Raw genomic sequence first — 27,806 nt, 5'->3', positions numbered from 1 at the left:
TACTAATACTTAAGCAAACTGCGCACGAAGAGGCATCAACGACGAGTTAACCAAACCAGCAGAAGCGCGGCGGGTTAGAGGATCTTCAGGCGGAATAAAGTAAAACCAACACCTATCAACATTAAAATTTATCATTTTTAGATGTTGTTGAAATGTAGCGAGTCTTAAAAAGGGCAAAAATCTAATCCATGGCGTCTGTTTAACCCTTGCCCATTTTTGTTTATCGGAATAGCATGACTGCGCGGGCTTCCGTAGGCGTTTCTTTTCCACTACCCGTCTGTCCGTTGGGGCGGTGTATCAAAAAAAGCGCCTTCAGTTCTGCTTAATGGGGACAATTTAATCAAATTAATGAAATATAATTTCCTTTAAGTTTTGATTGTCAGGCCAATCTAGTTATTTAATTAAACTCTGCACACAAAACTAGTGGATATTAAGTATCTTTAATAGCATTATAAACCTAAAATTTCAGGTTATTCTTCTGGAATGAAATCCAAGAACTGGACAGACAAATATGTGTCAATTGGGATTAGGTCCACAGATTATCCAGCATGTCTGAGAAAATCCCACATTAGTAAAAACTTGAGACTCCTGATCATTCAGTTAATCTTTAATAGAAAACAGCTGAACAGAAATAAAGCCACAAATCATAATCCTGACTCTGGATAATGTACAAACAAACAGTAAAAAAACATGTTTAATAAGCTGTACAACAGAATTCAGTAGTATTTATATACAGATATACATTAAAATTCTCTCCTGGGGAGAGTCGTCAGGCGTGCTCAGTCATCTTCCTCATCCTCGGCAGGCAGAGGTCTGGATCTGAACGAAACAAAACGCATGAGATTAAACTGAGAACCAGACCAAAAACCCCCTTCAGGAGAGTTTCACTCTGTGAGGAAGAGAGTTTTCAAATCTGCTGGAAAAATGGAGATCAAGGCTGCATATATAAAAAAAATACCCCCCCTCCCACCCCATCCTGTTAGAAAACCGTGTGGAAAAAGAAGATTTGCTCATTTATGTTTTTGCTCAGAAAGGAAATGAGGGACAAAAAACATCCAGAAGTTAAGGCTTTCCAGTCTAATTCACAGATTGCATCTTTGCTTTAAAAATCCAAAATCCTGTGCTACATCACTGTAAAATGGGAAAAAAAAAAAACAAAATAAACATAGGTCCAATTTTACATATCTGAATGGTAGATGTGTCATAAAATTTCTTAACATCTGCCTATACTGATCACAGCAGAGGTTACATCTAAATTAAAAAATAAAAATAAACAACTGGCATCCAAACAAAAACACAATCCTCACCAAATCAAACCTCATTAACATTTTCTTAAAATTTAAGCAGTTTAAGTTTTCCACCACACAGTTGAGATAAAAATACAAAATGAACTAAAAATCAATTCATCATAATATTTATTACTGTTATTAATAACATCTTGTGATGGTATCTGACATTCTGCAGCACCTAAAATGGAATAAAATTGTATGTTTCGCATATAGTTTTGGTCATTCCACCTGGCCTAAAGCAGGATAAGTTTACGCCAATTTAACTTCAGACAGAAACATTTTTATTGGATGCATAAATATGTTTACACAACTGTACACAATGTCTAATTTGAGTCTTTATGGATGCACTCATCGTAGTTTTATGGACTATTTTTAAAAAGCACCTTCCAAACACCAAATTGAAATGCAATCATTTTAAAGGATTTCAATCACCTGTATGAACCCTGAAACACACAAAGCATTTTACCTGAAGTAAACATGTCACATGAACAAATGAATTCTCAAACTTCACAAAAAGCTCTGCAGTTTAATGCCAAAGTGTCTGTAGTCGATATCAAACACGCCTCTAACTGCACTTATATCACATTTAATGTTTTTAAACGATCCGGATAAAATCAGTCAGCTCAGCATTGTCTTTATCTGCCAACTCTCAGTAATCTGACCGGATGTCAATCTGCGGTTTCATCAAACATACTTCCTGCTGGCCTTCGACATGCCGCTGCCGCCGGCCTCCTCTTCATCAAAGTCTCTGGGTTTCTGGTTCTCCTTCTCTGGCTTTCTGGGCGGCCCGCCGAAGAAATCCCCGATGCCTTTCTGCCAGGTGGGGGTCGGCCGGGGACACACGGGGTTCCCGCCGGCGTATTTGTTCTTTGCTGTGGAACAAACTTCAGTGTCAGTTACGACATGTACAGTCGGCGTTCAGCTGTGACTGAGGGTGAACTCGGACTGACCCAGAGCTGTCGAGTGGCCGCCGGACAACAATGACGCGTTGGCCGAACTGGAGCCCAGTGACTTACGAGGCGCAGACGCCGCAACAGCTGGAAAATAAGATGCAACAGACTGATGAGAGAGAGAGAGAGAAACACACTTAGAAGAACCAACTCATGTATTTCTCTTATGATGCAAAAAGTGCAAATGAGAAGTTTTAATCTAGAAAATGGAAACATTTTGAAGCAATTTTTATATTTTTAGGATTTCATCATCACATGTTGGTGCATTTTATAACTTTCAAGAATATTTACTAGATTCTTGTTACAGAACCTGCTTTACTGAAATCCAAAAACTGGTGATTATCAACAAATTAACAAAGAACTAAGAGTTACATTTCACTTAAATATAAGGGAACATAATTGATTTTCCATCATTTAATTTCTTGATTCCATAGTTCCAGAAAAAGCAATTTCCATACTTTTGTGAATGAAACAAAAATGTAATCATAACTAACTTCAAAGCATTTATGCGCAACAGCTGTGTAGATATTGGCATTTATAAAACGTATTGATCAAATTATACATCTTAAATATACTAAAGAAGTGAAAATATGATTCATTTATACGCCGAATTTCCAAAACATTGAATAAAATAGAAATATGGAGTTTATAATATTTCATAATTAATCTATCTCTTGTTATTAGCGCGAACAGATGTAATTATGAAACTTCTGCATGGAGTTTGGTGGAACATTCTTTCAGAGGCGCTAAAAACTGGCGCCAGTTTGGCAGAAAGCTGAAAACGAAACAAGACGAACATTTTTGTCAGCTGACAAGGTGTCAGATAAATCCGAATCTGTTGTTATAAACATTCTTTTACCGCTACAGCGACATTTAAAGTGTTTTAATATGTTCTTTTATGCCGTATGAGCCGAAAAGTGCGGAACCAGTCCCCTGTTGGCGGGAGGCTGTTTAAAGATGCACCAAAAGGCGATTATTTAACTCATTGACAGTTACACTAATCACATATGAGAGGAAATAAGATACATCTAATGCAAACTTTATCTAAAAAACTTTAGGACGTTCTCTTTGTGTCGCTTTATGAAGCATGTCTGACTGATTCCAGGTCGCCAGATTCAATACAAAAATCAAGACTTTTAAATAATACAAAGTTTAAAAAAAAAAAGCCTTAGTAAAATTTAAATAAATTTTGTTACTTTTACCTTTTCTGTATGACGCAGGAACACAGTCGGCTTTAGTCCTCACCATGTTGGCGGCGACCTTGTACAGTAAATCTAAGTTTCCGATGAAATTACACCGAATAAAGAAAAACGTCCCGCCTCCGTTTAAAACCATCTGCGGATGGGGCGGGAGATTTTTTCTTCTCTCCGTTAATGGGACTAATTCAGATTCAAAATGACGAGAGTCTGTGCCCTAGCGGTGCAGATGTGCTACAGCAGCTCTTAGAGTTTAAGGCTAAGCGGTAGAAATAGCTCTTTAAGCGTCTTTTTCTGACTCCAGACATCCTTATATGGTCCTTCAATGTATCTGCACACCATATTTGTGCTGCTTTCTTTTGCAAACTATTTGCACTCAGAAATGCAAATAGTTTGGTAAACAGGTGAACTACCACAACGACAAACATTTATTCCATATAAAACTTACAAATCTGATGTGACTAAAAGTTCTGTTTAGAAATGACGACCATCCTAAAAGCATGTAAATGATTACGGAAAGATGAAATGGAAGAAGGACGTATATTTAATTTTTAAAATGTCATCTTCAGATGGACTGGAGGATTTGCGCGTTCGGAGTCGTTTCCCCTTCCAAGATGGCGGCTTCGCTGACGTGTTACCGCAGCTGAGACAGGCGCCTGTTGGGTGTTTTATACCTCCTGGTGTTCCGTAGTGGCGGTTAGCGGCTGCAGGAGGATCGAAATCTAAACATATTCACCACTTTTTGCTGATCCTCTTTACTTGCAGGGTTTGTATAACTTTCTTAACCAAATCCTTCAAAATTCCGGAAAACTTTTATGTTGTTCACGACACTTTTCTGGCTTCTCGGGAACTTTAAACCTCTAGTAGCTCACAGACGTTAGCTAGTTAACGTTGACTAGTTGTAGCTGGTTTTGTCAGGTTAGTCAATGTTAACCAACAAACGTTGAGTGTAACGATTAAAACCTGATGTTTGCTGCGGGGAGATTTGCTATATTTGTTTGCATTTAATGGTTTTGTCAGCAAATTTAGTTTAATTGTGAAATAAACAACAACAATTAAACACCTGAGTTTTTCCTATCCTCACAAGAATCTGAAAACTATAATAAAACCTGATTAAGAGAAGTGACTTAGAGTGCCTTACAAAACAAAAACATACTTTAAAGAAAGCATAAATAAAAAGACTTATGAATTGTTTTAATTTAAAGTTTCGATGGATTTATTTTCCAGCTTTTCAAACGTTTTTTTGGAGTTTTAGACCTGAAAAAACGGAAAAGTTCTCCAGAACTGTTTGTAATTATTTCAGTGATGAATGTGCACCTCTGTTGTCAAAGAGATGCTCGGTTCATCTTTGCTCTTCAGAGACTGCTGCTTTATGTCCAAGTAAAGATTATAGTTCCAACTTCTGAACGACATGATTTCTAAAATCATTGCCACTATGTTTAAATTTCCCCATCCGAACTTTTATGTAATAGGTTGCCACCTCAAATGCAGGATTAGTTTTTAATGTGGAAAGTTTTGATTGGTAACCACGTTGAGGTGTTTGTTTTAACCTGCAGCTGCTGCCATGGAGGAGGCGACGCGCCTGGTGTCAACCGGAGACTGTGTGAAGATCTGGGATGCGGTGTCCATGGCGACTCTGGAGCAGTTTAACCCCCACAGCGTCAGCCATCCCGTTGCTCAGGCCTACTGGAGCTCCAACAGTATCCTGATGAATGGTTGCAGCTGAGATCTGGATGGTAGAAAATGGATAATCAAACGTTTCATGGGGGGGGGGGGGAAGTGTTTCTATCTCCTCCTAAGTGACAAAGTCAGATTTGATAGACAGCATTTTTATTAAGAACTGAAAGTTACTTGATTGTGAAATGGGATTATATGACTGGAAAGCATATAAATCTTATACACTCTGGACAGGCTGCTACTCTCACAAATTAGAGAAACTAACGGTTGTGTTTTCGAAATGTGGGAGGAAGCCAGAACCAGTGTTGCTCCTCATATTAATGTTTTTTTTTACTTCAGTGTTTTATTTTTATTCTTAGCCGACCAAGTTAAAAACGTCTCCATCCTTGACCCAGTTCCCTCAGACCAGTACCTGGTGAGTGCCAGCAGCAGCGGAGACAAGCTGGTGGTTTCCAGTATCAAGTCTGTTCCTGTTCCAGTGGTTGAACTGGCTGATGGGGTGAGTCCTCTCTCCGGTTGTTTCATATTTGAACTAAATGTATTAAAAATGTACTGGGCCTGCCGGTAGGGGGCGCCAGAGCTGACAGCTAGAGGCCAATGCGTTTTGGGGTAAAAAAAATGTTTAAAGCTCAGAGAAATTGTTTCATCCTTATTAAAGTGTTTTTGATCTAGCCTGGTGGGGGCGCCAGTCAAGCCTGGTGGCCCGCCAGACTGTGGGAAACGCTGTCAACGGTTTAAAATGTTTAGTGTGATTAATATACGTTTGCTATTCACATTTTTTCCACATTCTTGTTTCTGGTGCAGAAAAAACAGACCCGGGTGTGTCTGAGTTCCTCATCTCAGTTTCTGGTCAGTGGCGGTCTGGACCACTGCGTCCACATGTGGGACCTGAAGACCAAGAGGCTGCACCGCTCCCTCAAAGTAAGAAGACCTGACCCCACAGAAACTCACCCGAACCCCCAGCTGGGAGTCTGAGCTGCTGATGCTTCCTGTGTCTGTCTCTCAGGACCACAAAGAAGAGGTCACCTGCGTGTCCTTCAACTCTAACGACAGCTGCATCGTCTCCGGCTCCACCAGCGGCGACCTGGTTCTGCACAGCCTGACCACCAACCTGTCCAGCAGAGCTTTCGGCCACGGCAGCAACCAGGTGAGAGAGATATTAGGAGTTTGAATTCAATCACAAGTAAATATTAATTGTGATTAAACAATCATTGAAATAATAATCAACCAATTTAGTTATTGATTAATCATTAACTGCTGGAGTTTGCAAACTCAGAAAAATACTATTTGCTGAAAGAATTAAACTGTCAGAGCAGCAAATAAGCCAAAACTATATAAATTATATAAACATTTAGCATTTAAGGCAAAGACAAATATTTGTAAACCGGAAGTATCAGGTAACTGATAAATCTGCAGAATGTGCAAATTTTATTATCAGACTAATCGATTAATCGTTGGAATAATTGATTGCTAAAATAATTGTTAGTTGCAGCCTAATCACAAGTAAAATTAGATTCACACACCATTCACAGCCAACATGAATAATGCTCTCGATAAACATTCACATTTATAATGGGCTTCTTCAGGACACCAGTCACATAAACAAATGTGATTTATGTAATAAACTCCACATAGCGATTAATCACATTTTTAAATTTATTGATCTCTTTGAACAAACAGCAGAGAAAATAATTCCAAGAATATCTGGACAGTTTTGGGGATTTTAAACGTCATTATTTGGAATATATTGTGAAAACAATGAATAAAAAATCTTATCATGATACGTAATTTATAACAATAAATAGTAAATGATATGATAAATGCTCAGCCCTCTCAATTCTTCCTCTCCAGCCGATCCACGACCTGCGGTTGTCCGCTGTGAAGCGCTCGCTGCTGGGAAGCATCTCTGACGGCGGCAGCATGGTGCTGTGGGACGCCAACACTCAGAGGGAGCTGCAAGTGTTCGACGGCGCCCACAAGGCGCCCGGCTCGGGTTTGGCTTTCTCCCCGACCAGCGACCTGCTCGTCGTCAGCGTCGGCCTCGATAAGAAGATCATCTGCTACGACACGGCCAGCAAGCTGTGAGTTCTGCTCGCTTTCAGACATCGGTCCAGTTCTGATGTTTCACGCCGACTCGATGAAATCTGGAACATGTCCGTGTTGGATTGATCGCCCTGCAGAATCCTGCGGGCGATCCGTGTGGACGGCCCTCTGACCTCGGTGGACTTCACGCTGGACGGCACCGGCCTGGTGGTCGGGTCCACTCAGGGGAAGATCTACCAGTACGACCTGAGGAACTCCAGCAGCCCCTCCGGAATCACAGTGGCCCACAAAACCTCCGTCACCTGCCTGCGCTTCCAGAGTATCGCCAGCAGACACAAGGTGGAGTAAAACCTGAGTTATCAGTCGGGATGCAAACAATTAAAGATTGACTTTTAAGACTTTCCTGAGTTAAAGCACTTCATGGAGCACTTCATTTATTTATTATCATATCTCTGTTTCTAGTGTTTCGCATATTATTATCCTTTTATTTTTCTATTCGCTTAACCAGGAGGTTCCCATTTTGTTATGTTTTATAAATTTGTCTAATTTTCATAATGTGAGGAAAAACACGCTTCTGTTTAGCAGTCAGTATTTATTACAACTGACTCAAAATAATGTCTAAATTTATTAATGTTTTCTCTTTTATTAATTCAGCCAATTATGAAAAATTTATCCCTTCATGTTATGGAAAGACGGTTGTAAGAGAAAACTCAAGTTTTTAAGAAAATGGCACCAGATCAAGTTAATCAATTAACTCATTAATTACCACCTAGTTGACGAATGTGAGATGATATTTAACGTAAAAACATTTACACTCCTGACCCGATTCTTTCTCTCTGTCCCGCTTCAGTCCAGTAAACTCGGGTCTGCCAAGGTTTCCAGTTCAAAGAGATCCAGTTCCAAACTGGGCAGCCAGCCTGACCCCGCCCACTTTGCAGGCTCCGCCCCCCAGAGACAGGTCACCTGCACAGGTAACCACGGTTTAGGTGCTTCCCTTCTGTCTGACCTAAACGTTTCAGGGGTTCATGTGAGAGGAAATTGATGTGAGAAGTTAAAACTGTTTTTCCCTCTTTAAATTAAAAAAAGTACAGAAATCATTTGTTAAGCAAATTGATGGCGGTTTGATTATGATTGTTTTCTTTTGAGCGTGTCTGAAGACTCTGCTGCAAAGATTTGTTTTGGTTTTGATAATACAGTATATACTTTAAACAGTGAAGGTATAATAAGCTGGTGCCTAAATAAATGGGTGATTAACACGCTGCCTTTCCCAAATCACATCTCCTTGTGGATAAACAGAAAGTCTCTGTGTTTGAAAAACAAGCTTCCAGAAAAATAGACAGAGGGCAGTCCTGAGAAATTAAACACTGCCCAAAACACTTCTTTGGAAAGTTCTGGCTCTGGGAGGGGTTTCCTCTTTGTGTCATCCTGTTTTCTGTGGCAGTGATTGGAGTGTTCTGTCCAGCAGGGGGCGCCAGCGCGGAGGTGATGTGTCGTGAGGGTGAATGCCAGCAGGGGGCAGAGCAACGTCCTCAAGGGGAGAAGTTCGGGATTGTGGGTCGGAACAGTCTGGACATATTCTCTCCGGCCCGTGAAGGTCCAGAACTCTTAAGTTTCATAAATTAGTATTTTTATATAGATTTATATTTACTTCAATAAAACAGAAAATATGAAATCAGAACAGAACTTTGTTAAGATTGCCTTCTATGCAACGGCCAGCAGAGGGCGACTCAAACCTTACTGAATTTTTTCTGCTTTGCAAATTTGGGAAATTTTTCACAATTTTCATGATCAATATGTTAAAAGCCGTCGCAGCACAATAGCGTTTTTTTTCTGCTGCTAATAATTATGAAGCTGACTCACATGTTCTGTCTCTGTTGAACTTTTAAATCTACATCTTTATGCTCCATCCCAGCTGCAGAGAGACGTGTTTAATCTGGTTTCTCTGCTGCAGGTCCAGACCTGGGGATTCACGGGTTTGGAGGAGACGCTGCCTTTGGAAGACCACAGGGTACCGCAGGACAGATCACTTCCTTCCACCTCCTCATAAATCGTCTGGTTCTGGATTAACGCCTTGTCTGTGTTTCCATAGTTACCGTTTTGGAGGGCGAAGGTCAGGAGCTGGTGGGCCGGGCCAGCCTGGACATCTTCTCTCCGGTCAGAGAAGGTCAGAGTTTTACTGGAAATCCTGTTCTGATGCGACTGTTCAGCAGATTAATCTACATCTGTTAAGTTTTTCTTCTCAAACACTAAAAAACTTTAATTTTGCAATGAACTGAACATTTTAAATATACAAATAAAAAAAGAACTAAAGCAGAAATAAAAACCAGAAACCTTTTTCCAAAGTGTTTGCAAGCAAAGCTGCCCTTAATATATCAATAAATATTAATAATCAGAAAGGAAATCATTGATCTCATTTTAACGTTGTGTTTGTTGCCATGGCGATGACCTCTGGCTGCTGTCAGACTCTCACTCAGTTGGCGGCTCTCAGCGCCGGACGCCCCTGGGGACCCAGCGGGGTGCCGCCGGGGTCCAGTCCTACAGCCCGATGTCCGTCTTCCAGTCGCCGCAGACGATCAAAGAGGAGGAGCTGAGCAGCGCCGCCGCCGCCATTGAACCGTCTGACAGGAAGGTAACGGGGCTCATGTCGCCATTAGAAAGCTTTTTCCTCAACAAAATTCAAACAAACGTCAGCTTTTACAGTGTTTTCATTCATTATTCAATAATTGTTACATTAATTTAGATGGTCGCGTATTCTGTGACGGACAATTTTATTATGAACTAACATATTATGACTTTATTACCAAATAATAAAATCCTCTAATATAATTTTTTTATTAAAAGAAAACATGAAATATTTCATATTAAACACATAAGATTTTATTTTATTCTCCCAAGTTTTAATTTGAGGAGCAAAACTAACAATTTAACTGGCAGCCAATCAGAAAATGAGCATCAGAAACAATTATTTTAAAAATATTATTGAAAAACAAAAATAATGATGAATTTCACCATTTTTATTTTTTTGCATGTTTTTTCTCATCTTCTCTCTAACTTTCTGAGGCGCCCCCTGGTGGCCCCACACTTTGATAAACTCTGGTCTGAAGCAAAGGTTTGACCTCTGACCTCTGTGGTTTCAGCCTGGGAGGAGCAGCAGCTCCAGCCAGGAGGGGGAGCCTCGGACTCCGCCCACCGCAGCCCAGCAGCCCAATCAGAGTCAGGCGGCGCCGCCTTTTTTCACCACAGAACCGAGCCTTCATAGAGCCAACGGCATCCAGACTCAGCTCAGTTACGACTCGCCTGCCGCCGCCGCAGGTACGGCTCGGTTCCCACGGTTACGGCATCAGCATGGGTCCATTTCTAATATCCCGATTCCTGCGTTAAGCTTCAGGTTCAGCTGCGATGGCGGCGGCGGCGTGCTCGTCTCTGTCCCAGAACATCGCAGACGTGGTCAGACAGGACGGCGCCGCTCCGCTCACGTCCCTGCAGATCCACTTCATCCAGAACATGATCCACGAAACGCTGGAGGAGTTCAGGTGTCCAAACGTTTTATCACTTGGACTCCAAAAATAAAATAATTTGTAAATGTTTTCTGTTCTCGGCAATAAAAACTGAATCTAGTTCAGTCCCCATCTGAAAACACCTGCTGTATTTAGCAAAGTCTTAATTCAGCCATTTAAAGCAGACTGGTTCACCACGGTCTGCTTCAAATGGGAACGTTTGGGAAAGTTGATTGCTTTGTGTTGATTGCATACTAATCTACTTTTAGTAAGTAGATTTTCATTTAAAAGTTGTAGTTTTGTCCTAATTTATTCTCGAATTGTAGTTGGGGAGGAGCTTCAAATAAATCAGTCCAGGGGCCGTAAATGGCCCCCGCTCCCCACTTTGACCAACATTAGCTGAAAAGTTTCCTCACCTGAACAGAAAACTGGCAAATGCTGAATTTAAAGGTTGTTCTTTTTGTCGTTAGGACCGCCTGTCACCAGGACATCCTCAACCTGCAAGTGGAAATGATCCGACAGTTTTACATCCAGCTGGTAAAAACTTCGGTTTTTCATTCCGAGGACTTAATTCAAGGGTTTATGTCCAATTTGGTCCTTTCATTTAGCTGAAACTGGTGACGTTTGTTTGACATGTTGTGTTCCAGATGGAGATCCACGGTCTAATAGAGAAATATTCTGTCAACGAGTCTCTGGTGGAGGAGATCGAGAGGCTGCGGGAGGAAAACCGCCGGCTCAAAGCGAACTACTGAACCGCTGCCATCCAGTGTTCAGCCCCGAGTCGCATCCGACCGGCTGCAGTGCCTTCATCCCCAACTGGTTGTTCTGTTTGACTGCATCAAATTCAGCAAATAACCGACAGAAACCAGCATTTTGACTCAACGTGTTGTTTAAATATATAATATTTTGTCTGTCGATGCAGGAAATTGTGAGCGGTTCGTCTGTGTGTGTTTGTGTTTTTATCAAGAAACATTTTACGTGAAAAATAGAGAGTTGTAAAAGAGGAGCTGTTTTTCACAAAAAATTCAATTTCTTTGGAAGTTTCTTAATATGAACCTCAAATAAATTGACTCTATTTAAAAACAATCTGGAGAGTCACGTATCACTTGTAATTAATTAAAATTAGGAGTTTATATTCATCCAATCAAGACATCCCACTGTTTTTCCTCTGAAGTTAAATTAAAGCAAGCCTTTCTTTTTTTCAGGCCAGTTAGAATTACCAATGTTATTTGTTAAATGCCACAATAATAAGAATCTCATATGTATGTATTAATATTCAGAATCAGGACATTTAACGCTTTTGTCCCAGTTTTGGTGTTTGGAGGATTACCATCCAAACCTTCGGGACTCTTTGATTCTCGGCTGCCAGTTTATCGCCTTCAGCCTTTTCGTGTCCGGTTCAGCAGGTCACCATCTTGAGCTTCCGACTCTTTGGTTGTTTACTCGGAGTTCCAGATTCAGCTCATTTTCAAGGTTCAGGTTCACAGAAAAAGGTTTGAACTTTTAATCAGTCTGCCTGAGCGGTCCACTCCACATTTATTTTCCACCCAAACCGAGGCCGAACCGAACCATTTCCGGGTTTAACCGGGTTAAAGTTCGCCTTTGGTTCCCCGGAGAGTCTGCAGGTCACCTGGACAGGTGAGAATCTGCTGCTTTTACTGGACAGAGGGGAGTTTTTTGTAACTATCCTGAGTCCAACTGAACCAACTACTTCCTTCTCGAGCAGCTGTTTGACTTTCACTGCGGTACAAAAATTTCCTTTCATATGTAATCCAACCGAACTCTGTCTCACTGCTGTGCAGAGAAAATGTTTGCTGCAGAAATGCAAAACATTGATTTAGTCTGGACATTTCAGCTGTTCAACAGAAACTTCAGATGCATTCATGCTGTTTTGTTTTGCAGCTCTTTGGATGATGGCAAACCCTCTGCGGTCTGAGGTGGTTCGGCTCTACAAGCACGTGGGTTTCAGTTCCTCGTTATTAATCAATCAGGTGACAGATGATCAGTGACGTCACTGAGGAGAAGTGCAGAACATCCACTGAGCTTCCTGTGATTTCTATTCATCTGATGAATGGGGAGTTTAGAGTCACATCTGTGATTTGTTAGGACATCAAAGAAGCTCGGAGTGATTCAAAGATTCAAATGTAACGACTCTGTTGGACTTTAACCGTTTCCTCGTGATCACCGATCATATGACCTCTTATTCTAGTTCTAATAAAAACAACCTGAGAACACAAAGATGAGGGTAGTGTACAGGTGACCTGTTCGGTGTTAAGTCTGCTCAGTTCTGCTTATTTTGAGCTCTTGTAAATTTAAATCCGAATAAGCTGCTGTTGCTGGCTACGCCGCTAACTAAGCGTTTTGCACAGAGATGTGAAAATGGCTGAAAACTGTTATACAACCGTACATCTTTGAAAAGCAGAAATAGATCCTCCTGCGCAACCAACAAGAATTTAGTAAGTTCCTTCTGGAAGGTAAATCTACAACAAAACACTTCTCTTTTCCAGCAGCCATTGTACAGTGCATACAGCGGTAAAATCAGCTGACCAAACATGCTGGAACTCAGCTAGGGTTGCTAGATTTATTAGGTTTTTTTTTATTAATGGCTCATTTTTTAGACATCAAAAACAATTAACTTGTTGCCAAAAACAGCTGGGTGTTTTTAGAAGCAGTTGAGACCAGAATGAAAGTACAGAAACATGCAAAATCTGAATTTTGCATGATGTGTCCCCTTTAAATTTAATTTACCAATCTTCCTCAGCTCCTCTACCTCGGCCGGGAGTACCCGAAAGGCAGCGACTACTTCAGGGACCGTCTGAGAGCGGCGTTCACCAAGAACAAGTCGGTCCAGGACCCGGAGCAGATCAAGGCCATGGTCGCCCGGGGGGAGTACGTGGCGCGGGAGCTGGAGGCGCTCTACTACCTGAGGAAGTACCGGGCCATGAAGAAGCGCTACTACGAGGAGTGAAGACGCTCCGCAAAGACTCACGTAAAAAAAAAAAAATAGAAACATTTTTATTTAAGAACAGATCAAAGAGCAGCAGCTTCAACAAACCCTGCAGAGTTTAATATAAAAATAAAAAATAAAAAACACGAAGGGAATATAAGTCTAAAAATAATCAAGTCAATCAGTTATTCTTTAGAAAACAGGGAGGAGTTTCCGGTCACGGCGTAGGGGGCGCTAGAGAGTCTCCATCAGCCAGGTTGGCCCTGCAGATCGGACAGGTGGTGTTGTCCTGTCAGGAGGACACAGGCAGGTTAATACAGAGATGTTCATTACAGACAGACATCTCACTCTGTGAGGAAATCAGCAGGTTTATCTAAAGCACATGTCAAACTCAAGACCCAGGCCAAAAATCTTCTCTGTAAATATGTTTTACAAAGAACTTTTCCAGCTAGCACTGATTTAGCTTCACCTGGTTCAAATTCTGTAAAATAAATAAATAAATCTTCAATTAAGCACCTTTTCAATCCAATTATTAATCAGTTAATTGATGCCAAGTCGAGCAGAAATGTTCATATGTTTATGTTAGAAGTATTTTTTTTAGCTGCAATTGATCAACAGAGTAATATATTATTGCATTTTAGGCAATAAAATGTTTTTATTTTCACGAACGGAATCAAATTGTTTATTCGCGTTTTCTAATGCATTTATAATATTGCATGAAAAGAGGCTCAAACGTTTAAATGGAAACCCTGGAGAATCTGCGATTAATCATCAGAAGAATTGATTACTAAAATAACCGTTATGCTTCATAGATTTTAAGAGTTTGGAGATAATTGAGCAAGTTGACAATAAAAACTTGGGTGTTGGTTTTCCTGTACCTTTAACCACCTGTCGATGCACTGGACGTGGTAGTCATGGAAACAGGGCAGCATCCTCAGCTTCTCCTTGTCAGCGTAATCGCAGAAACATATCTGGCACCTGCGGACGGGTCAAAGAGAGAGGCGAGTCAAATCGTCCGGTTGAGATCGGGTCGGGTCGGGTTCTGGACTCACTGGGTGTTCCCGCTGTTGGTCGCAGAGCAGAAGGTTTTGGTTGGAAACCTCTGGATTTCCCTGCGGCTCATTTTCTTTGACACAACGGCGCCCTGCCGCTCTTCCAACTCCAGGAGAGCCTGAGAGGGAAAGAAAGGAATCCAGAAACCAGACATTTCCACTCGGGATGCCGGGAAAGGCTGTTCATTTGCTGCTTTAGGTAAAAATTTAAAAACTTTATTGTCTAAGAAAATTTTAAAAATATCAGGCAATAAATTCACCTAATTTATACATAATAGACATATTTTAATACAAATCTAAAATCTGTATTTTATTTTCATGCTGCAGCTTTAAGCAGACGATCGATGAGAGTTCACTGTCTGGTGGAGGTCCAACAGAGCGGGAGCAGAACCCGCGTCTTACACCGCCAGCTTGAAAACTTGATTATTTTTCGGGTCTTTTTTTTTTGGGCTTTCTGGCCGTGATGCTCTTTGTGTTTCGCTGCTTTACCTGATATCTGATTGGCTCCAGATGTAGCCAAACTCAGCCAAGTGCTTGTTTTTTTAAATGTCATATTAGATTTGTTGTGTTGAAGCATTGTGACGCGCTTCACTCCTGAGGTAAATTCCCGCCGCACACAAACGTCCCCATTCGTTCTCAGAGCGTTAAAGTTCCACACGACAGGATTTGTTGCCGCGCGCTTGAGCAGAGTGAAGGAAAGGAGATGAGCTGCGGCTGCAAAGTGAGATAAATGGGATTTGTTTTGGTAATCGGTGGCTGATCGATCGGTGGCTGATTGATTGGTGGCTGATCGATCGGCACACCTCCAGTTTCCACGGCTCCCGGCTCTGGGAGAAACTTTACAGAAAGAAAGAAAAACGCCGCCCGATGTTCGGAGATGACGTTGGGTTCGGGTCGTTTCCTCACCTCGTAGTCGTTCCCCTGGAGATCTTCTACGAAGTCGGGTAACCTGCTCCTCCTTCGGCCCCGCCCACGCCACCTGTGCTGACCAATCAGATCTATGGAAACACACCAGGTGCTTTGGTCAGAAAGTAAACAAATCAAATGCTGGTTTATATCCTCTCTATGACATGCAATAAAAAAAGAAAGTGTTGGTGTCCTGAAACGATTTATCAAATTAATTGATTATTGAAATAATCGTAAATTAATGTAGTGCTCAATTATTAACAATGACTCAAAAACAGATCATTTACTGAAATAACACATTTAAGATGTGAACCTTGCATGTTCATTATTGACTGATTGTGTAAACTTAACATTTTATTGTATTGTGTTTCTAATTAAATGGAAACAAAGCAAAAGCAAAATTGTTGTTTTTTTTTTACTTCAGCAGAATATCAACAAAGTTTTGCCTCATATGTAATGGAAACGCAGCTAATGGTGTAAATGCAGCGGAAGTCGGTCAAACAACTTTCTGCTCATACCGTCTTCGAATCCAACGAGAGGAGAGACGGCAGCCAACACCTGAGACATCCAGCTGGGCTGCATGTAGGAGTAACACTGTCAACACCAGAACCAGAACCGGGTTAAAGCAAACAGCAGGAGCTGGCTGTCAGAGATCCAACTGGAGCAAAATGAACAGTTCAGTAAATATGAAACTGGTTACATTCACTGATATTTATAAACCGCTCCACTTTGGTCATCACTGCATGACAAAATTTATTTCAGGTTAAAACAGTTTCTGTTGAAAAATGTTAAAAGTTAACAAGAAATTATGGAAATATAAACAAACAGCAGAAAAAATACAGAACTGACCAAAATAAAACTAGCTTTTCTATAAATTGTGTTTGTATAATAAAATGCCATCATCTTTTTAAATAGATAATTGTCTGCTACAGATTACAGATGTTTGGTTTAATCATCTTAATCTGTCTTTGATGTCACTATTACTGGTGTATAAAGAAATATTTCACATAAACAACACTTAGCCTGGCAGGGGGCTGTGAGGATTTTTCTGTGTTGTGTTGTTATTCTTACATTTGACATTTATTATTATTATTATTTTAGATCATTAACCCAACATTATATTGTGATTTTCAGTTTAAAGTATTCTCTCTGTTTCTGTGTGTATAAACTGACTTTGAGGCCCTTTCTTCCTGTGTTTTCATGAGATAACGATGTGTTTCCCAGACCTTAACTTGTGCTTTCAGGTGCTTTATTATCAACCAGAATACTCCCTACTTTGAAGGCCGCCTGCGACTGTCTCTGCTGTTTTTCTTGTCTGTCCTCCCTTTTCTTTTCATAAAAGAGAAAGCTGTAACCCAAGGTGTTTATGGCGCTCGGTGAACCACTTGGAGGAGCAGTTTGCTGAGCCTTTTCCTTTTGCAAAAGCTTTAATAAAATTAACTTACGTTGTCTGTTGTTCTTTCATGTAGATTCATAATTATCAATACAAAAAGCCTGGTTGCCCGCCAGGCTTACATTACACTGGGAGAAACTAACAATGAAATAATTTTTTTCTATTTTACCACATACTGTATACGTTACATTGTTTTTCAAGAAAGTTTTTTTTTCCACTTTTGCTGTATTGAAAGAAACATCTAGTTTCCAAATTCTTTTGAGGTCAATTGGACAATTTTTTATTTTCAGTTAAAAGATCAGGATTTGTGTCACTTCCTTTCTAAATACTCGCTACAGTTGGTAAAGTTTAATAAAATAAATAAAAGCTGATCTGGATGCAATAAAGTAGACAAAGTCTCCAGATAGTCTGTATTCTACTTATCAAGTTTTGGTGATAAGAATAACAATACTTAATGTCATATTTAACATTTTCCATTGTTAAATACGACCAATAAAAAATTTCATTAAAAAAATTAAAATAAAGAAAAGTTTCCATCTGCATCAACTATAATTTTATAATTTCTGAACTGCAGCAGGAGGCCGCACAAAATCAGTCCAACGGCCACAAATGGCCCCCGGTCCACACTTTGCAGACCCCTGCTCTGCAACCAACACTAAATAAATAAATCAGGATTTTGATAAATCATTTGCCTCACCCTTTGGTGACTCTGCTGATGATGATGATGATGATGATGATGATGATGGCTGTGATGATAATGTCTGCTGACTGACTCCTCTTGGTCGAACTGAGCCTGAAAAACAAACACAACCAAAACAGGAAGTTGGTTCCACCTGTTCAGGTGAGCTGCTGTGAGTCTGCAGCAGGGAGGAAGTCCCACCTGCAGGCTCCGCGCCAGCGCCTCATCTTCCTTCATCTGTAACGAGCGAACTGTCGCCTCCTCGTCGTCGCTGATGACAATCTGCTCCTCCAGGTCTGCAGCACAGACAGACAGATGAAGCTGCAAAGCTTCCGGTGCAACTTTGATGTCCAAACTGTGACCTTCGACTGGGAGATAAATCGATCTTATTGATTTATTGGATTTTTGTTTTTTGAAAAACATGGATTTTTTCCACCAATGCACCGCTTTAGTTTCCATAGTTCAGAATGATATCAGCGCAGGGCGGCCATCTTGTTTGACGCTGAACTATGGAAAATAAATGAGTGAATTGGTGGAAAGAAAATCCAGATTTGCAAAAATTAAGTCTTCAAAAACCAAAAATACAATAAACTGATTTATTGTCCAGCCCTAGGAATTATTAAATGCAAATATTTTTTTTACAGTTTTGGCTTAATTTCTGCTCTGAATAATTTTGGTCTTTCAGAAAATTGTCTTTTTTTAAGACTCTGAAACTCCCTAATGCTTCTCATAGAAAGGATTACTGAAATAAAAGCCATTTTTTAAAACATATTTTCTCTCATATATATATTTTTTAGAAAAGAAAGTGAGAAAAATAAATAGATTAAAATCTTGCATGAATACATAAGGTTTTATTTCTATTCCGCTGCGTCCTGACCTGGAGAGGCGTCTCCTTGTCCTTCGTTCAGCCATTTTCTCTCCTCATCGGTGAGGAAGGACAGCGAGCTGGATGACGATGCTGCTGCAGGGGGAGACGCTGAAGCTGACGCGTCAAGACGTTTTGACCTGAGGACTGACTCTGGAGTGAGGTAGGAGACGGAGGAGGAGGAAGACGACGAAGACGAGGAGGAAGAAGATGTTGAGGAGGACGGGGCTTCCAGCCAGCCGCCCAGAGTAAAACTCCTGAGAGATGACGCTGGAACGAAGCCGACGCTCGGGTCGACCAGTCGCCGGCGCTTAGATTTACGTGAAAAACCTTTCCCCCCCGCCATGGACTTCTCTGGTCCTGGAGAGCCGCCGGTCACCACCTGAGGTCCCTGAACAGAGAGAGAGAACACTGACTCAGCATTTATCATTCTTTTTCACAGGTCTGCCTAAAAAAATAATCAGCTGATCCAGAACGCTGCTGCTGCTGTTCTGACTAAAACTAGGAAGTTAGAGAACATCACCCAGTTCTAAAGTCCTTCCACTGCTTCCCTGTAGCCTTTAATAGACTTTAAAATATTAAAGGAGCAACACATTAAAGGTCTGCTGTTGTCATAGCAAGCTTCCAGGTATTGTTGTTCTAAGTATCATTTTAATTATGATGCATAACCCCCCACCCACCGCTGTGCATATTGTCAGGAATGTTAGTTTTTCTATTTTCTCAACTATTTTTTTTTATATATAAATACCAATAAATTTGTAAATGTGTGAGCAGGTTAATGACACAAATCACACTTATTTGCATGACTAATGTCCTAAAGACGCATATTACAAAGGAATGTTGTTCAACAGAAGTATTTGTGTTTGTGGGGCTACGTTTGCTGCGTTAGCCATACAGTTACCCAAAAAGGTGTAATGAATTGTTTTTGTCACTTTAATGACCATCATCATAATATCACCTCAAACAGTGTGATAAAACATCATGTGCAGCCAGAACGGGACTCACTGGGCTGTAAGGATCCTCCGCGGTTCGGCGGTGTCTCCTCCGTTTGCCGAGCTGTGGGCTGAAAGAAAGAATCAGAACCAAATAGCTGGGAGCTTGACATTTCCAAAGCCTTCGGTTGCAGTCTAAAACTGATTAACATGGAAGAAAACTCATGTTTGAGCATTTATTGTTATTATTTATCGTAAAAAATTGTTATGATGAATTTCAGTTATTGAGCTTAAGAAACGAAACACTATCAGTAAATTTTAAAATACCACTAAAGGAAGTTAATGTAAAAATCACACTATTTTTTTAAAGAGGTCTCCTGAAGGACCCAGTTTAAAATGGGATTGTTTTTTAAAGAACAATATTTGTGTTTGGGGCACATATATTTGTGTCGGACATACTGTTACCTAAAAAAGTAAGTAATAAATAGCATTTTTAAATCAATTTTATTTCCATAATAGTATCACAAAATATTGCGGTAAAATTCTGAGACCGTATCGCCCACGTCTAATTTCCATATTCCATCTGTCTTTAAATTTTAACAAATTGGACTCAAACAAGTAAACCTTGTATATTTTATGACAGCTGTGTGTTGACAAAATGGACAAAACTCTGAACTCAACTAAAATTTGTGACCAAGAATCAACAAACCGAACCGAACCTGGTCTAAATAGGTCCAAAACTAGAGCCAGAGATGAGCAGCTGTTTGATAGTGAAGCTAAAATAACTGAGTCTGTACCTGGGGGTTTCTGGGACAATGACGGACAGATCACTGAGCAGGGCCTCTGTGGGGTCCAGCAGACATCCACTGTTCAGACCTCCGGGACTGTCCGGTTCTGAAGAACCAGGGCTGGCAGGGAACCTCTCAGCCATCGCGTTTCACAAACCTGTCTCCAAACTGACCAATCACCTGCGGTCCAGTCTCATATCACCGGGATGATAACGAGGATAAAGAGCAGGTCGCCTGGAGCAGAGAACCGCCGATATGAAACCAGAAATATCTGCCGAACTGATATCTCAAATATCGCAGTGAAATTTGTTTTAAAACCAGAGAAAATAATTCATTTTGAACTGAGAGTAGTTTCAGTGATAGCTAGCTCAGTTAGCTGCAACAAGCTAATTAATAAGCGGTTTACAAGACAACAAAATAATTAAAGCATCAGAGATTAATTAAACTTCGCTGCCTTGGTCTGAGCAGGAAACATGATGAAATTAAAAACAAGTTTACCTTCAATTTCTGCCTTCTTTTCGGTTTCTTAACGGACATTCAGCCAGAGAACCGCCGCGAAGCTCACAAGTCCCTTTCAAAATAAGGTAAGCTACTTCCGGTAACACTCTGGGGAGAAAGTACCGAAAAATCCCCCTTCACAATAAAAGACTTTCGGTTTCATTATGACATAAGAAAGAAAACAAAATTCGATTAGATTTATATATTTATTAGTTCTCACCGAATTCAGACTGAAACAAAAGACCCAATTATTTTTTCTCACAAGTTTAAGACAAAAAACTCCCTTTGATACGAAAAACAACTGCATTTTTATGTTTTTTGGTATTTAATGTCCTTTATTAATTTTTAGCGCTTACACAAAATGATCTAATTTATCTATTTTTTTACACCAGACAACATGAATGGGCTTTTGTTTGTTGAGTATTTGCGGAGCTTAAATTCGGAATGATATACTGAACTTTCAGCATAAGACTAAAAACAACCTATTTTCATCAACAAAATTTTTTTAGCAAATGACCAAAGAATCTTAAATGTGTTTTGGCCATTAAATATGCTATATGTTTGAAGGACACTATACACCATTCCCACTGTGAAGCATGGTAGTGGCAGCATCATTCTGTGGAGACTTGTAAAGACAGAATGTTACATGACTGGAGTAAATATTTCACTTCCAAAAGGTCAACGACCTGAAGCATCCAGTTTAAGCTACACAGAAATTGTTTAAAGACTACAAGCTGTATGTTTTGGAGTGGTCTAGTCAAAGCCCATACCTGTTCATAGCTGATCCTCATGAAACCTGACAGAGATGGAGCAACTTAGCAGGAAGAATGGCGGGAAACCGTCACATCCAGATGTATGATCTGAGACATTTATCCTAAATTTAAAATATTTCAAGAATTGTCAATTTTAGCATTTTCTCCGCTGTAAAGAAAATCAATCAATAAGTAATTTTGAATATAAAATGTCAAAGATAAAGCTATAAAATATTGAATATGATTTCACACAGGTAGGTTCACTAAGCTGAGGTTGGTCTGACTGAGAGTGCTGTTCCTTACAAAATGGCCGACCTGAGTGAGCCTCTCCTTGTCGGGACTTTTCAGACACTTCAGGATCTCAAATAACTAGAAATATAGATTATTTTTTTACTCTGGTGACAAGTTAAATGCTATTAAAAAGAAAAGCATTAAAAACACTTCAACATAAAATGTTTATTGTTAGATTTAACAGGCACTCAACAGAGTTCATCTTTACAAAGTGACTTCAGATATAAACACAGCACCACCTGCTGGCGGTAAAAACAAAGCACAGGGAGAGGGGCTGAAACAAAGTGCATCATCTTTTAAAAATCTGAATTTATGAAAAGAAACATTGAAGTGGTTCAGTAACAGAAATGTTGCTGCATGAAGGAACAACGAACTCAAATGCTGGAACAGTCGCCACGGTAACGGCATGTTAGAAGAGCATTGACTGTAGCGACTTGCGGACTGTGGCCATCTCCTGCTGTTGCTGTGGAAACACGGACAAAGCATTTTATTTGCCTTACAACCCCCAACACACACAAAAAGAAACACAATAAAAATGGCCGCTCTAACAACAGCTTTTGGTACAGATTGTCAGTCAGATGCTCATTTTGCTTTGTGCTGGAAAAGAACATGACCTTAAAATTGAAGTTTGAACCTGATGAAAACCCAAACAAGCAGGTAAGTAATCAGCACCTTGGCTCCAGACCTACAAGGTGAAAGTTAAGAAGTGGCCAGTCCAAACCCTGGATCTTAATTTAAAAAAAAAACCTGTTGGAGTGACATCAAACATGCCATTTCTGAAGGCAATTAATCAAAAATCCTGAGAAACTTAGAAATGTATCCAGGAAGTTCTGGTCCCTGGTCACAAGTATCAGAAGTTGCAATATTTTGCCCAGTATATTTTCGCATATGAAACTGTAGTGTGTTGATTACACCTGATTGTGGGCAAAAGTTGCAACATTTGTTACATTTACTTTGAAAAATCTGTTCCCCTCCTCACCTGTGGTGGCGCTGCTCCAAGAACCACTGAAGGAAATGACACAAAAACCTCTGAGCCTCTGAGTGCAACTTCCTTCTTCAGGAAATGTAAACAAAAATGGTCCATTGGTGTCAGATTTTAGTGATTGTGGGATTTCTCCACGAGTCATTTCTCCTGCTACACTCATTTTGGTTATATTTACCCAGAATGCTCTGTGTTATAGTCTGATTCCTGCTTTTGGAACGGTTTCTGGTCTGATTGGCGTTCACATAGGCATTCAAACCGCACCAACTGAACCGAGATCGAGGTTTGCAGACAGACCTTTTTTTGATCGCATCAGTTTGGCTACGTATTGACACCTCCATGAAACAAACTGGACTTTCTAGACAAAAAAACTGGAGTTTGATTAAAACACCCTGGGAATGAATGCAGCCTAAATCTCACCGTGTCCATGAGAATCTTCTTCTGCAGGGTGGCCATCTCCTTCCTCAGTTCCTGCTGCGTTCCTTGCAGGAACATCTCGTGGTTTTTCTCCATGTCCTCCATGTTCTGGGGGCAAACAGAAACAACTTCAGGTTATTGTTTCACTTAAATATGATGTCATGACTAAAATACTAATATTTTCTCAATAAGTCACAAAATATTTTCTTTCTGCAACTACAGGTTCAGTTCTGTCACATAATGACAATGTCGATAAGTCAACAGCCTGCTACATATTGAATTACAGTAATTTAAGTTGTTATCTCTGACTGTTTTTGTCTTCTGGGAACCATGTGAAATACTCCACCACCACATTCCCACATTTACTTGATACTTCCTGAAATACATTGAATTAATTTTGGGGATAACATCTTTTTAGGCTGAAACAAGCAAATTAACAAATTATGATGATTATCTAAGTACTCATCAAGTAATTTAGTACTTTACTACACAGTTCAAATTTATTCATTCAGTTCAAAAAAATCTCCAATTAAGCATCTTTTTCTATTCATTTATTGATTGGTTATTCTGAAAAATAATTTTTTTAAAAATCAGCTGTACACTGCACTGAAGTTAAGTCAAGCAGAAAGAATTGAGCTTTTCACATTTCGATGTTATAAGTATATTTTAGCTGCAGACGCTACAAAAATAAAATGTTCACTAAACAAATGTTGAGTTTTTGCACGTTAGGCAACAAAATTGCTTATTAAAAAAATTATTGACTTATTTGTTTGAATCTTTTAATGTATTTCTAATACTGTACAGAAAAGGGCAAAGTAATCCAAATGTTTATATGATTAATTGCTTCATAACTAAATTGTAGTCCCAGTCATTTTTGAGCTGACCTTTCTCAAAGACAGCAGAGATAAAGGGTTTTTAATGTAATAATTGAAACAAATGTTAAAATCGAGTCACATGTAGCAAGAAAAATGACATCATTGAGTTAGGAATTACTCAGTAAATATAGATTAGCTCACCTTCATGAACTGCTCATACAACTCTCTGACGGCTTTCAGCTTCTGGTTCTGCATGACTCGGGCCTGCTGCAGGACTTTCAGCTGCTGCCGAAACAAATTCTGTGAACACAAAGGACAAAGAATAACCATCAACATTGTGTTTTTGTTGAATCAAACCATGTTTGGTATTTGCTGTGAATGGCATCTGGGACTTTTTAAAATCTCTGTGCAGCCAGTAAACACAAAATGCTCACAGATCAAGAAAGCTATCAGAAAACAACCGTCATACCATCCTTCTTGCAACGAAAAAAGTGAATGCAAACTCTGGTCACATGGTGTTTTTGCAGACTGTGCTGCGGCATATTATAGATGAAGCAGATAAACTGACATTGAGCTTCTCCTCCTGCTCTTCGGCTCGCTGAGCTTCAACCTCCCACTGCTGCAGCGCAGAAGAAACCTGCTGATGGTACTGCTGGGTCATCTTCTTCCTTTACAGAAAATAAAATACAAATACAATATAATAGAGCATATAAAGTGATTAATCAATTACTGAAATAATCGTCAACTAATTTAGTGATCAATTAATTGTTAATTGGAGCATAAAGACTGAAAAAGATCATTCTCTGAAAAAAAAAAAACATTCAGAGTGGTAGCTACTAGTCACCTGATCCAAATCAACTCATCAATACTAACTAGGGCTGAAACAATTAATCAGATTAATCAATTATTGAAATAATCATCAACTAATTTATTAACTAATTAATCATTAACTGGAGAAGAGACTGAAAAGGCAATTCGCAGAAAGAACATACTCAGAGCAGTAATTAAGCCAAAAATGTACAAAACATTTTCTTTTTGATATTCAATTATTAATCAATTGATCCAAAACGTAATCAGTAGATCAGCCCTAACCTGTATTGATGTTAGGTCAAGCAGAAAGAGATGTTCAGATTTTGATGTTCAAAGTATTTTTTTAGTTGCAGATGTATCATTTGCTAAAGTGATCAAACATAAACTAAATAAATAATACGTTACTGTATTTTAGTTAATAAAATATTGATTTGCTTATTTAAGAAAAGAAAACTAATTTATTTTTATCTTTTGATGTGTTTTTAATATCTGAAAAAAGCTTAAGTAACTTAATGACAAATCTGCAAAATGTGATTATTTTTTATCTGACAGAATAATTGATTCGTAAAATATTTGTTAAACAGATCTGGAAAAAAGCACACCAGCTATTCTAACTTTAATATAAATTCAGGTTGTCACTGCTTTTACATATTTATAGTTTAGCTGTAAAGTAAATTCCTGATTCAGTTAATCTTTTCTTTCCATTTTTTTCAGAAATAGAAAGAACAGTTCCATTCCATGAACAGTTCTCCAGTCTTTGGGTGTTCGCTGTTTTTTCATAAAACTTCTTGCTGCTGGTTAGTTTCCAATGAATATTTTGTTCAACAATTGCTGATATATTAATTATTTGGGCCAATAATAATTTTAATATCAAAGTATGAATAGATAAAAGGCACATCAGAGCCTGGAGCTGAATGTTATTAAATCATTGTAAGATCATCTAACAGAACAAATAGAAAAACATCTTTTAAAGGTCTGGAGAACTACTCAGTGTGAAGCAGTTGGCGCTTCAGCAGTTCTTCTTAAAGTTGCAGAAAGAAGAACCTCTGTCCATGGTAGTTGGTCCACAGCTGCTCCAGCTTGTGCTGGCTTCCCTTCATGTAGTTTTTTGTCAGACACTCCAGGCGTTTCTTCTTGGCCTGCATCACTTTACTGATATCAGCTACAAGTAAAGAAAAAGACAGAGAAGCATTTTTATTCAGACACAAAATGTTTCTATCTAAGCCCAAGCCATAATGCACTAACAAAGCAGCAGTTAAACTCGATCAAGACTAAAAGAATGACACATGACAAAGTAACACAAGGGCAAAAAGATCAATTTTACAACACGGTCTCAGTTGTTTGTTCTCTGTGACCCATTTAAGAAAATGAACCTGAGATTTTTTAAGCAAAATACTCGGATGGATATCTGGACAACCCTCCAGATTAGGGTATCTCATCAATGTAAACAAGACATAACCAAAAACCCAACTGCTTACCTCCAAATTTCTCCAACATAGACTGGACTTCATTTCTAAACAAGTAAAAAGGAGGGGGGGAGTCAAATAAACCAGTGAAAACACTCAGCATGTACGGTACAATTATTCAGCATAAATGCTGGAAACTGCATTGAACTTCTTTTTCAGACACTAACAATATGAAATACTTGCTATCTTGTAATCATTTATCGATTATTATTTATTCACACTGGTTATAAGGAAATAAAATGTGATTCCAATCATTTTTAAATAACTAAAGTTTAAGGAATATTGTAAGAGATATAGAGATATATACCCCACGGCACAAGCTGTTCCCTCCTCATCAAAATCCGGTGCAGGCCTTTTCTTTGACAGCTTGTCCACAATTGGCGTTTCATCTTGGAACAAAAAAGGGGTTTAAAAAAACGTGTGAAAACGTTTAATTTTTCCCAATTTTGATCTTACGCACTGGTAAATTTTCAGAGCTGTGAAAACAGACGCCATCTTCAGAAATCAGCTCCCTTACCTTCCCTGATGTCGTCCTCTGAGCCGCTGAGCTCCTTTTTATCATCTCCTGTGGGGAAATCATAAACATTTTTCTCTGTTTTCTCTTCTAGTAGCTTTTTCTTCATTTGTTTTCTAGCTGCCATTTTTGAAAACCTATTACTGTTAAGAAAACGAAATGTTAAAAGAAAAAATGCTAATGCTAAGCGTCAACAAAAAATAGCCTAACGTCGAGTTAAGAGTTTACTAAGGAGCTGAATTATAAAATTTAATTAGACGGGTCTTTATAATCTCTTCAGATTGATGTTTATGATAAAACAAAACGATTTAAACTAACAAACTTGGTCAGCAACGTATTTAGCTTCAACTCTATCGATTTTCCCGCCACAACAGGGCTTTCAGCGGGAGCGCGCACCACGCACTGTACGGGAACCCGGATGGAAATAACAGGTGCGGTACGTATTTCATCCAGCGGGGGGAGCTACTACCTTCTCCTGTTTGTTTTCATATATATTAAAGATTAGGCATTTTCCACAAAAACGAAAATCACTTGAATAATAGCAGTCTTTTAAAATACAAAACAAACAATGGGGGGAAAATAAACAGAAAATATTACCATGGCAAGAGTGAATTTCAAACCTCAGTTTTTAAAATATTTGTATGAAGATTGAGCTTTTATGTGGCAGCAATCAAGTGCTTCGTTAAAGTTATTTTACTTTTAAATCTTGAACATTTTTTCAAAATGGCACATATAAATGAAAATAGCCAGAAGGATAAAATTGTTAATACAGTCGTTTCATCGAAGACCAATCTTTATCATATTAAAAAGTTGAAATGGAAACGATTTCTAATACAAGATCCAATTTTGAAAATCCTTACTAAAACATCTAACTTGCAATAGAAATGTTGTCTCAAAGCACGGTAGAGTTGGTATCTATTTTTATTTTCTTTTGCAAAAAGTTCTTATGAGGTTAAACATACATACATTTGACATTATTTTATTTATTTTACTTCTTAAGGAAGTGGAAAGAAGATGTGTGATTCTGATTTTCTTTAAAGAGATAAG

At 39.2% G+C, this 27,806-nt stretch overlaps 5 protein-coding genes across 12 annotated transcripts; 2 read left to right on the top strand and 3 right to left on the bottom strand.

Moving 5' to 3' along the window:
• The first annotated feature begins 8 nt into the window (after positions 1 to 8).
• On the top strand, positions 9 to 11,738 carry nedd1 (NEDD1 gamma-tubulin ring complex targeting factor). Of its 3 annotated transcripts, none has more exons than XM_055020653.1 (17): positions 9 to 99; positions 4,005 to 4,201; positions 4,992 to 5,135; positions 5,517 to 5,611; positions 5,917 to 6,033; positions 6,119 to 6,259; positions 6,964 to 7,193; positions 7,293 to 7,494; positions 8,006 to 8,126; positions 8,621 to 8,749; positions 9,107 to 9,163; positions 9,245 to 9,319; positions 9,618 to 9,784; positions 10,293 to 10,467; positions 10,538 to 10,688; positions 11,123 to 11,189; positions 11,300 to 11,738. In XM_055020653.1, the coding sequence occupies exons 3-17, from the start codon at positions 5,000 to 5,002 to the stop codon at positions 11,402 to 11,404; spliced, it is 1,968 nt and encodes a 655-aa protein (XP_054876628.1). In that variant the 5' UTR covers positions 9 to 99; positions 4,005 to 4,201; positions 4,992 to 4,999; the 3' UTR covers positions 11,405 to 11,738. The 3 variants fall into 3 exon arrangements, with proteins under 3 accessions (XP_054876628.1, XP_054876519.1, XP_054876583.1); XM_055020544.1 differs by having other exon boundaries at positions 8,618 to 8,749; XM_055020608.1 differs by lacking the exon at positions 4,005 to 4,201 and having other exon boundaries at positions 10 to 99; positions 8,618 to 8,749.
• Positions 592 to 3,575, bottom strand: pclaf (PCNA clamp associated factor). Its single transcript, XM_055020688.1, has 4 exons — positions 3,442 to 3,575; positions 2,240 to 2,326; positions 1,984 to 2,161; positions 592 to 819 (listed from the first exon to the last, which is right to left on the bottom strand). Exons 1-4 carry the CDS (start codon positions 3,572 to 3,574, stop codon positions 780 to 782), a joined length of 438 nt encoding a protein of 145 aa, XP_054876663.1. The 5' UTR covers position 3,575; the 3' UTR covers positions 592 to 779.
• Positions 11,739 to 12,026: 288 nt separating the features above from the next.
• Positions 12,027 to 14,111, top strand: lyrm5b (LYR motif containing 5b). Of its 4 annotated transcripts, none has more exons than XM_055020154.1 (3): positions 12,027 to 12,290; positions 12,555 to 12,643; positions 13,414 to 14,111. In XM_055020154.1, the coding sequence occupies exons 2-3, from the start codon at positions 12,563 to 12,565 to the stop codon at positions 13,618 to 13,620; spliced, it is 288 nt and encodes a 95-aa protein (XP_054876129.1). In that variant the 5' UTR covers positions 12,027 to 12,290; positions 12,555 to 12,562; the 3' UTR covers positions 13,621 to 14,111. The 4 variants fall into 4 exon arrangements, with proteins under 4 accessions (XP_054876129.1, XP_054876231.1, XP_054876282.1 ...); XM_055020256.1 differs by having other exon boundaries at positions 12,042 to 12,290; positions 12,555 to 12,610; XM_055020307.1 differs by having other exon boundaries at positions 12,282 to 12,397; positions 12,555 to 12,610.
• si:ch211-59o9.10 (uncharacterized protein LOC561841 homolog) lies at positions 13,643 to 20,797 on the bottom strand. Of its 3 annotated transcripts, none has more exons than XM_055019878.1 (11): positions 20,713 to 20,797; positions 20,224 to 20,448; positions 19,500 to 19,557; positions 18,507 to 18,885; positions 17,831 to 17,997; positions 17,648 to 17,743; positions 16,076 to 16,151; positions 15,558 to 15,649; positions 14,652 to 14,770; positions 14,478 to 14,577; positions 13,643 to 13,888 (listed from the first exon to the last, which is right to left on the bottom strand). In XM_055019878.1, the coding sequence occupies exons 2-11, from the start codon at positions 20,355 to 20,357 to the stop codon at positions 13,817 to 13,819; spliced, it is 1,293 nt and encodes a 430-aa protein (XP_054875853.1). In that variant the 5' UTR covers positions 20,358 to 20,448; positions 20,713 to 20,797; the 3' UTR covers positions 13,643 to 13,816. The 3 variants fall into 3 exon arrangements, with proteins under 3 accessions (XP_054875853.1, XP_054875921.1, XP_054876006.1); XM_055019946.1 differs by having other exon boundaries at positions 16,076 to 16,133; XM_055020031.1 differs by having other exon boundaries at positions 17,831 to 17,925.
• A 1,113-nt stretch (positions 20,798 to 21,910) lies between these two features.
• On the bottom strand, positions 21,911 to 27,282 carry sycp3 (synaptonemal complex protein 3). Its single transcript, XM_055034292.1, has 8 exons — positions 26,763 to 27,282; positions 26,553 to 26,634; positions 26,258 to 26,292; positions 25,824 to 25,941; positions 24,538 to 24,637; positions 24,171 to 24,269; positions 23,158 to 23,262; positions 21,911 to 22,218 (listed from the first exon to the last, which is right to left on the bottom strand). Exons 1-8 carry the CDS (start codon positions 26,884 to 26,886, stop codon positions 22,165 to 22,167), a joined length of 717 nt encoding a protein of 238 aa, XP_054890267.1. The 5' UTR covers positions 26,887 to 27,282; the 3' UTR covers positions 21,911 to 22,164.
• Between the last annotated feature and the right edge of the window lie 524 nt (positions 27,283 to 27,806).

The sequence above is a fragment of the Poeciliopsis prolifica genome, unplaced genomic scaffold, assembly GCF_027474105.1.
Source record: "Poeciliopsis prolifica strain line A6 unplaced genomic scaffold, Auburn_PproV2 SCAFFOLD001, whole genome shotgun sequence".
Lineage (NCBI taxonomy): Eukaryota > Metazoa > Chordata > Actinopteri > Cyprinodontiformes > Poeciliidae > Poeciliopsis > Poeciliopsis prolifica.
Note: the sequence above shows the minus strand (reverse complement) of the source record. Positions and strands in the feature narration are given on the sequence as shown.

Bases quoted from the DNA above. Each gene is read 5' to 3' on its own strand.
- pclaf (XM_055020688.1), bottom strand. From the start codon at position 3,574: ATGGTTTTAAACGGAGGCGGGACGTTTTTCTTTATTCGGTGTAATTTC. The intron at 2,327-3,441 runs GTAAAAGTAACA...CTTATTTTCCAG, and splicing joins TCCTGCGTCATACAGAAAAG to CTGTTGCGGCGTCTGCGCCT. The intron at 820-1,983 runs GTATGTTTGATG...TGTTTCGTTCAG, and splicing joins ATGTCGAAGGCCAGCAGGAA to ATCCAGACCTCTGCCTGCCG.
- si:ch211-59o9.10 (XM_055019878.1), bottom strand. From the start codon at position 20,357: ATGGCTGAGAGGTTCCCTGCCAGCCCTGGTTCTTCAGAACCGGACAGT. The intron at 19,558-20,223 runs GTACAGACTCAG...TCTTTCTTTCAG, and splicing joins ATTGTCCCAGAAACCCCCAG to CCCACAGCTCGGCAAACGGA. The intron at 17,998-18,506 runs GTCAGGACGCAG...TTTATCTCCCAG, and splicing joins ACAAGGAGACGCCTCTCCAG to TCGAAGGTCACAGTTTGGAC.
- sycp3 (XM_055034292.1), bottom strand. From the start codon at position 26,886: ATGGCAGCTAGAAAACAAATGAAGAAAAAGCTACTAGAAGAGAAAACA. The intron at 26,635-26,762 runs GTAAGGGAGCTG...TTTTGTTCCAAG, and splicing joins AGAGGACGACATCAGGGAAG to ATGAAACGCCAATTGTGGAC. The intron at 23,263-24,170 runs GTGAGCTAATCT...GTTTGCCCCCAG, and splicing joins TGTATGAGCAGTTCATGAAG to AACATGGAGGACATGGAGAA.
- nedd1 (XM_055020544.1), top strand. From the start codon at position 5,000: ATGGAGGAGGCGACGCGCCTGGTGTCAACCGGAGACTGTGTGAAGATC. The intron at 6,260-6,963 runs GTGAGAGAGATA...CTTCCTCTCCAG, and splicing joins TCGGCCACGGCAGCAACCAG to CCGATCCACGACCTGCGGTT. The intron at 9,785-10,292 runs GTAACGGGGCTC...CTGTGGTTTCAG, and splicing joins TTGAACCGTCTGACAGGAAG to CCTGGGAGGAGCAGCAGCTC.
- lyrm5b (XM_055020154.1), top strand. From the start codon at position 12,563: ATGATGGCAAACCCTCTGCGGTCTGAGGTGGTTCGGCTCTACAAGCAC. The intron at 12,644-13,413 runs GTGACAGATGAT...AATCTTCCTCAG, and splicing joins CCTCGTTATTAATCAATCAG to CTCCTCTACCTCGGCCGGGA.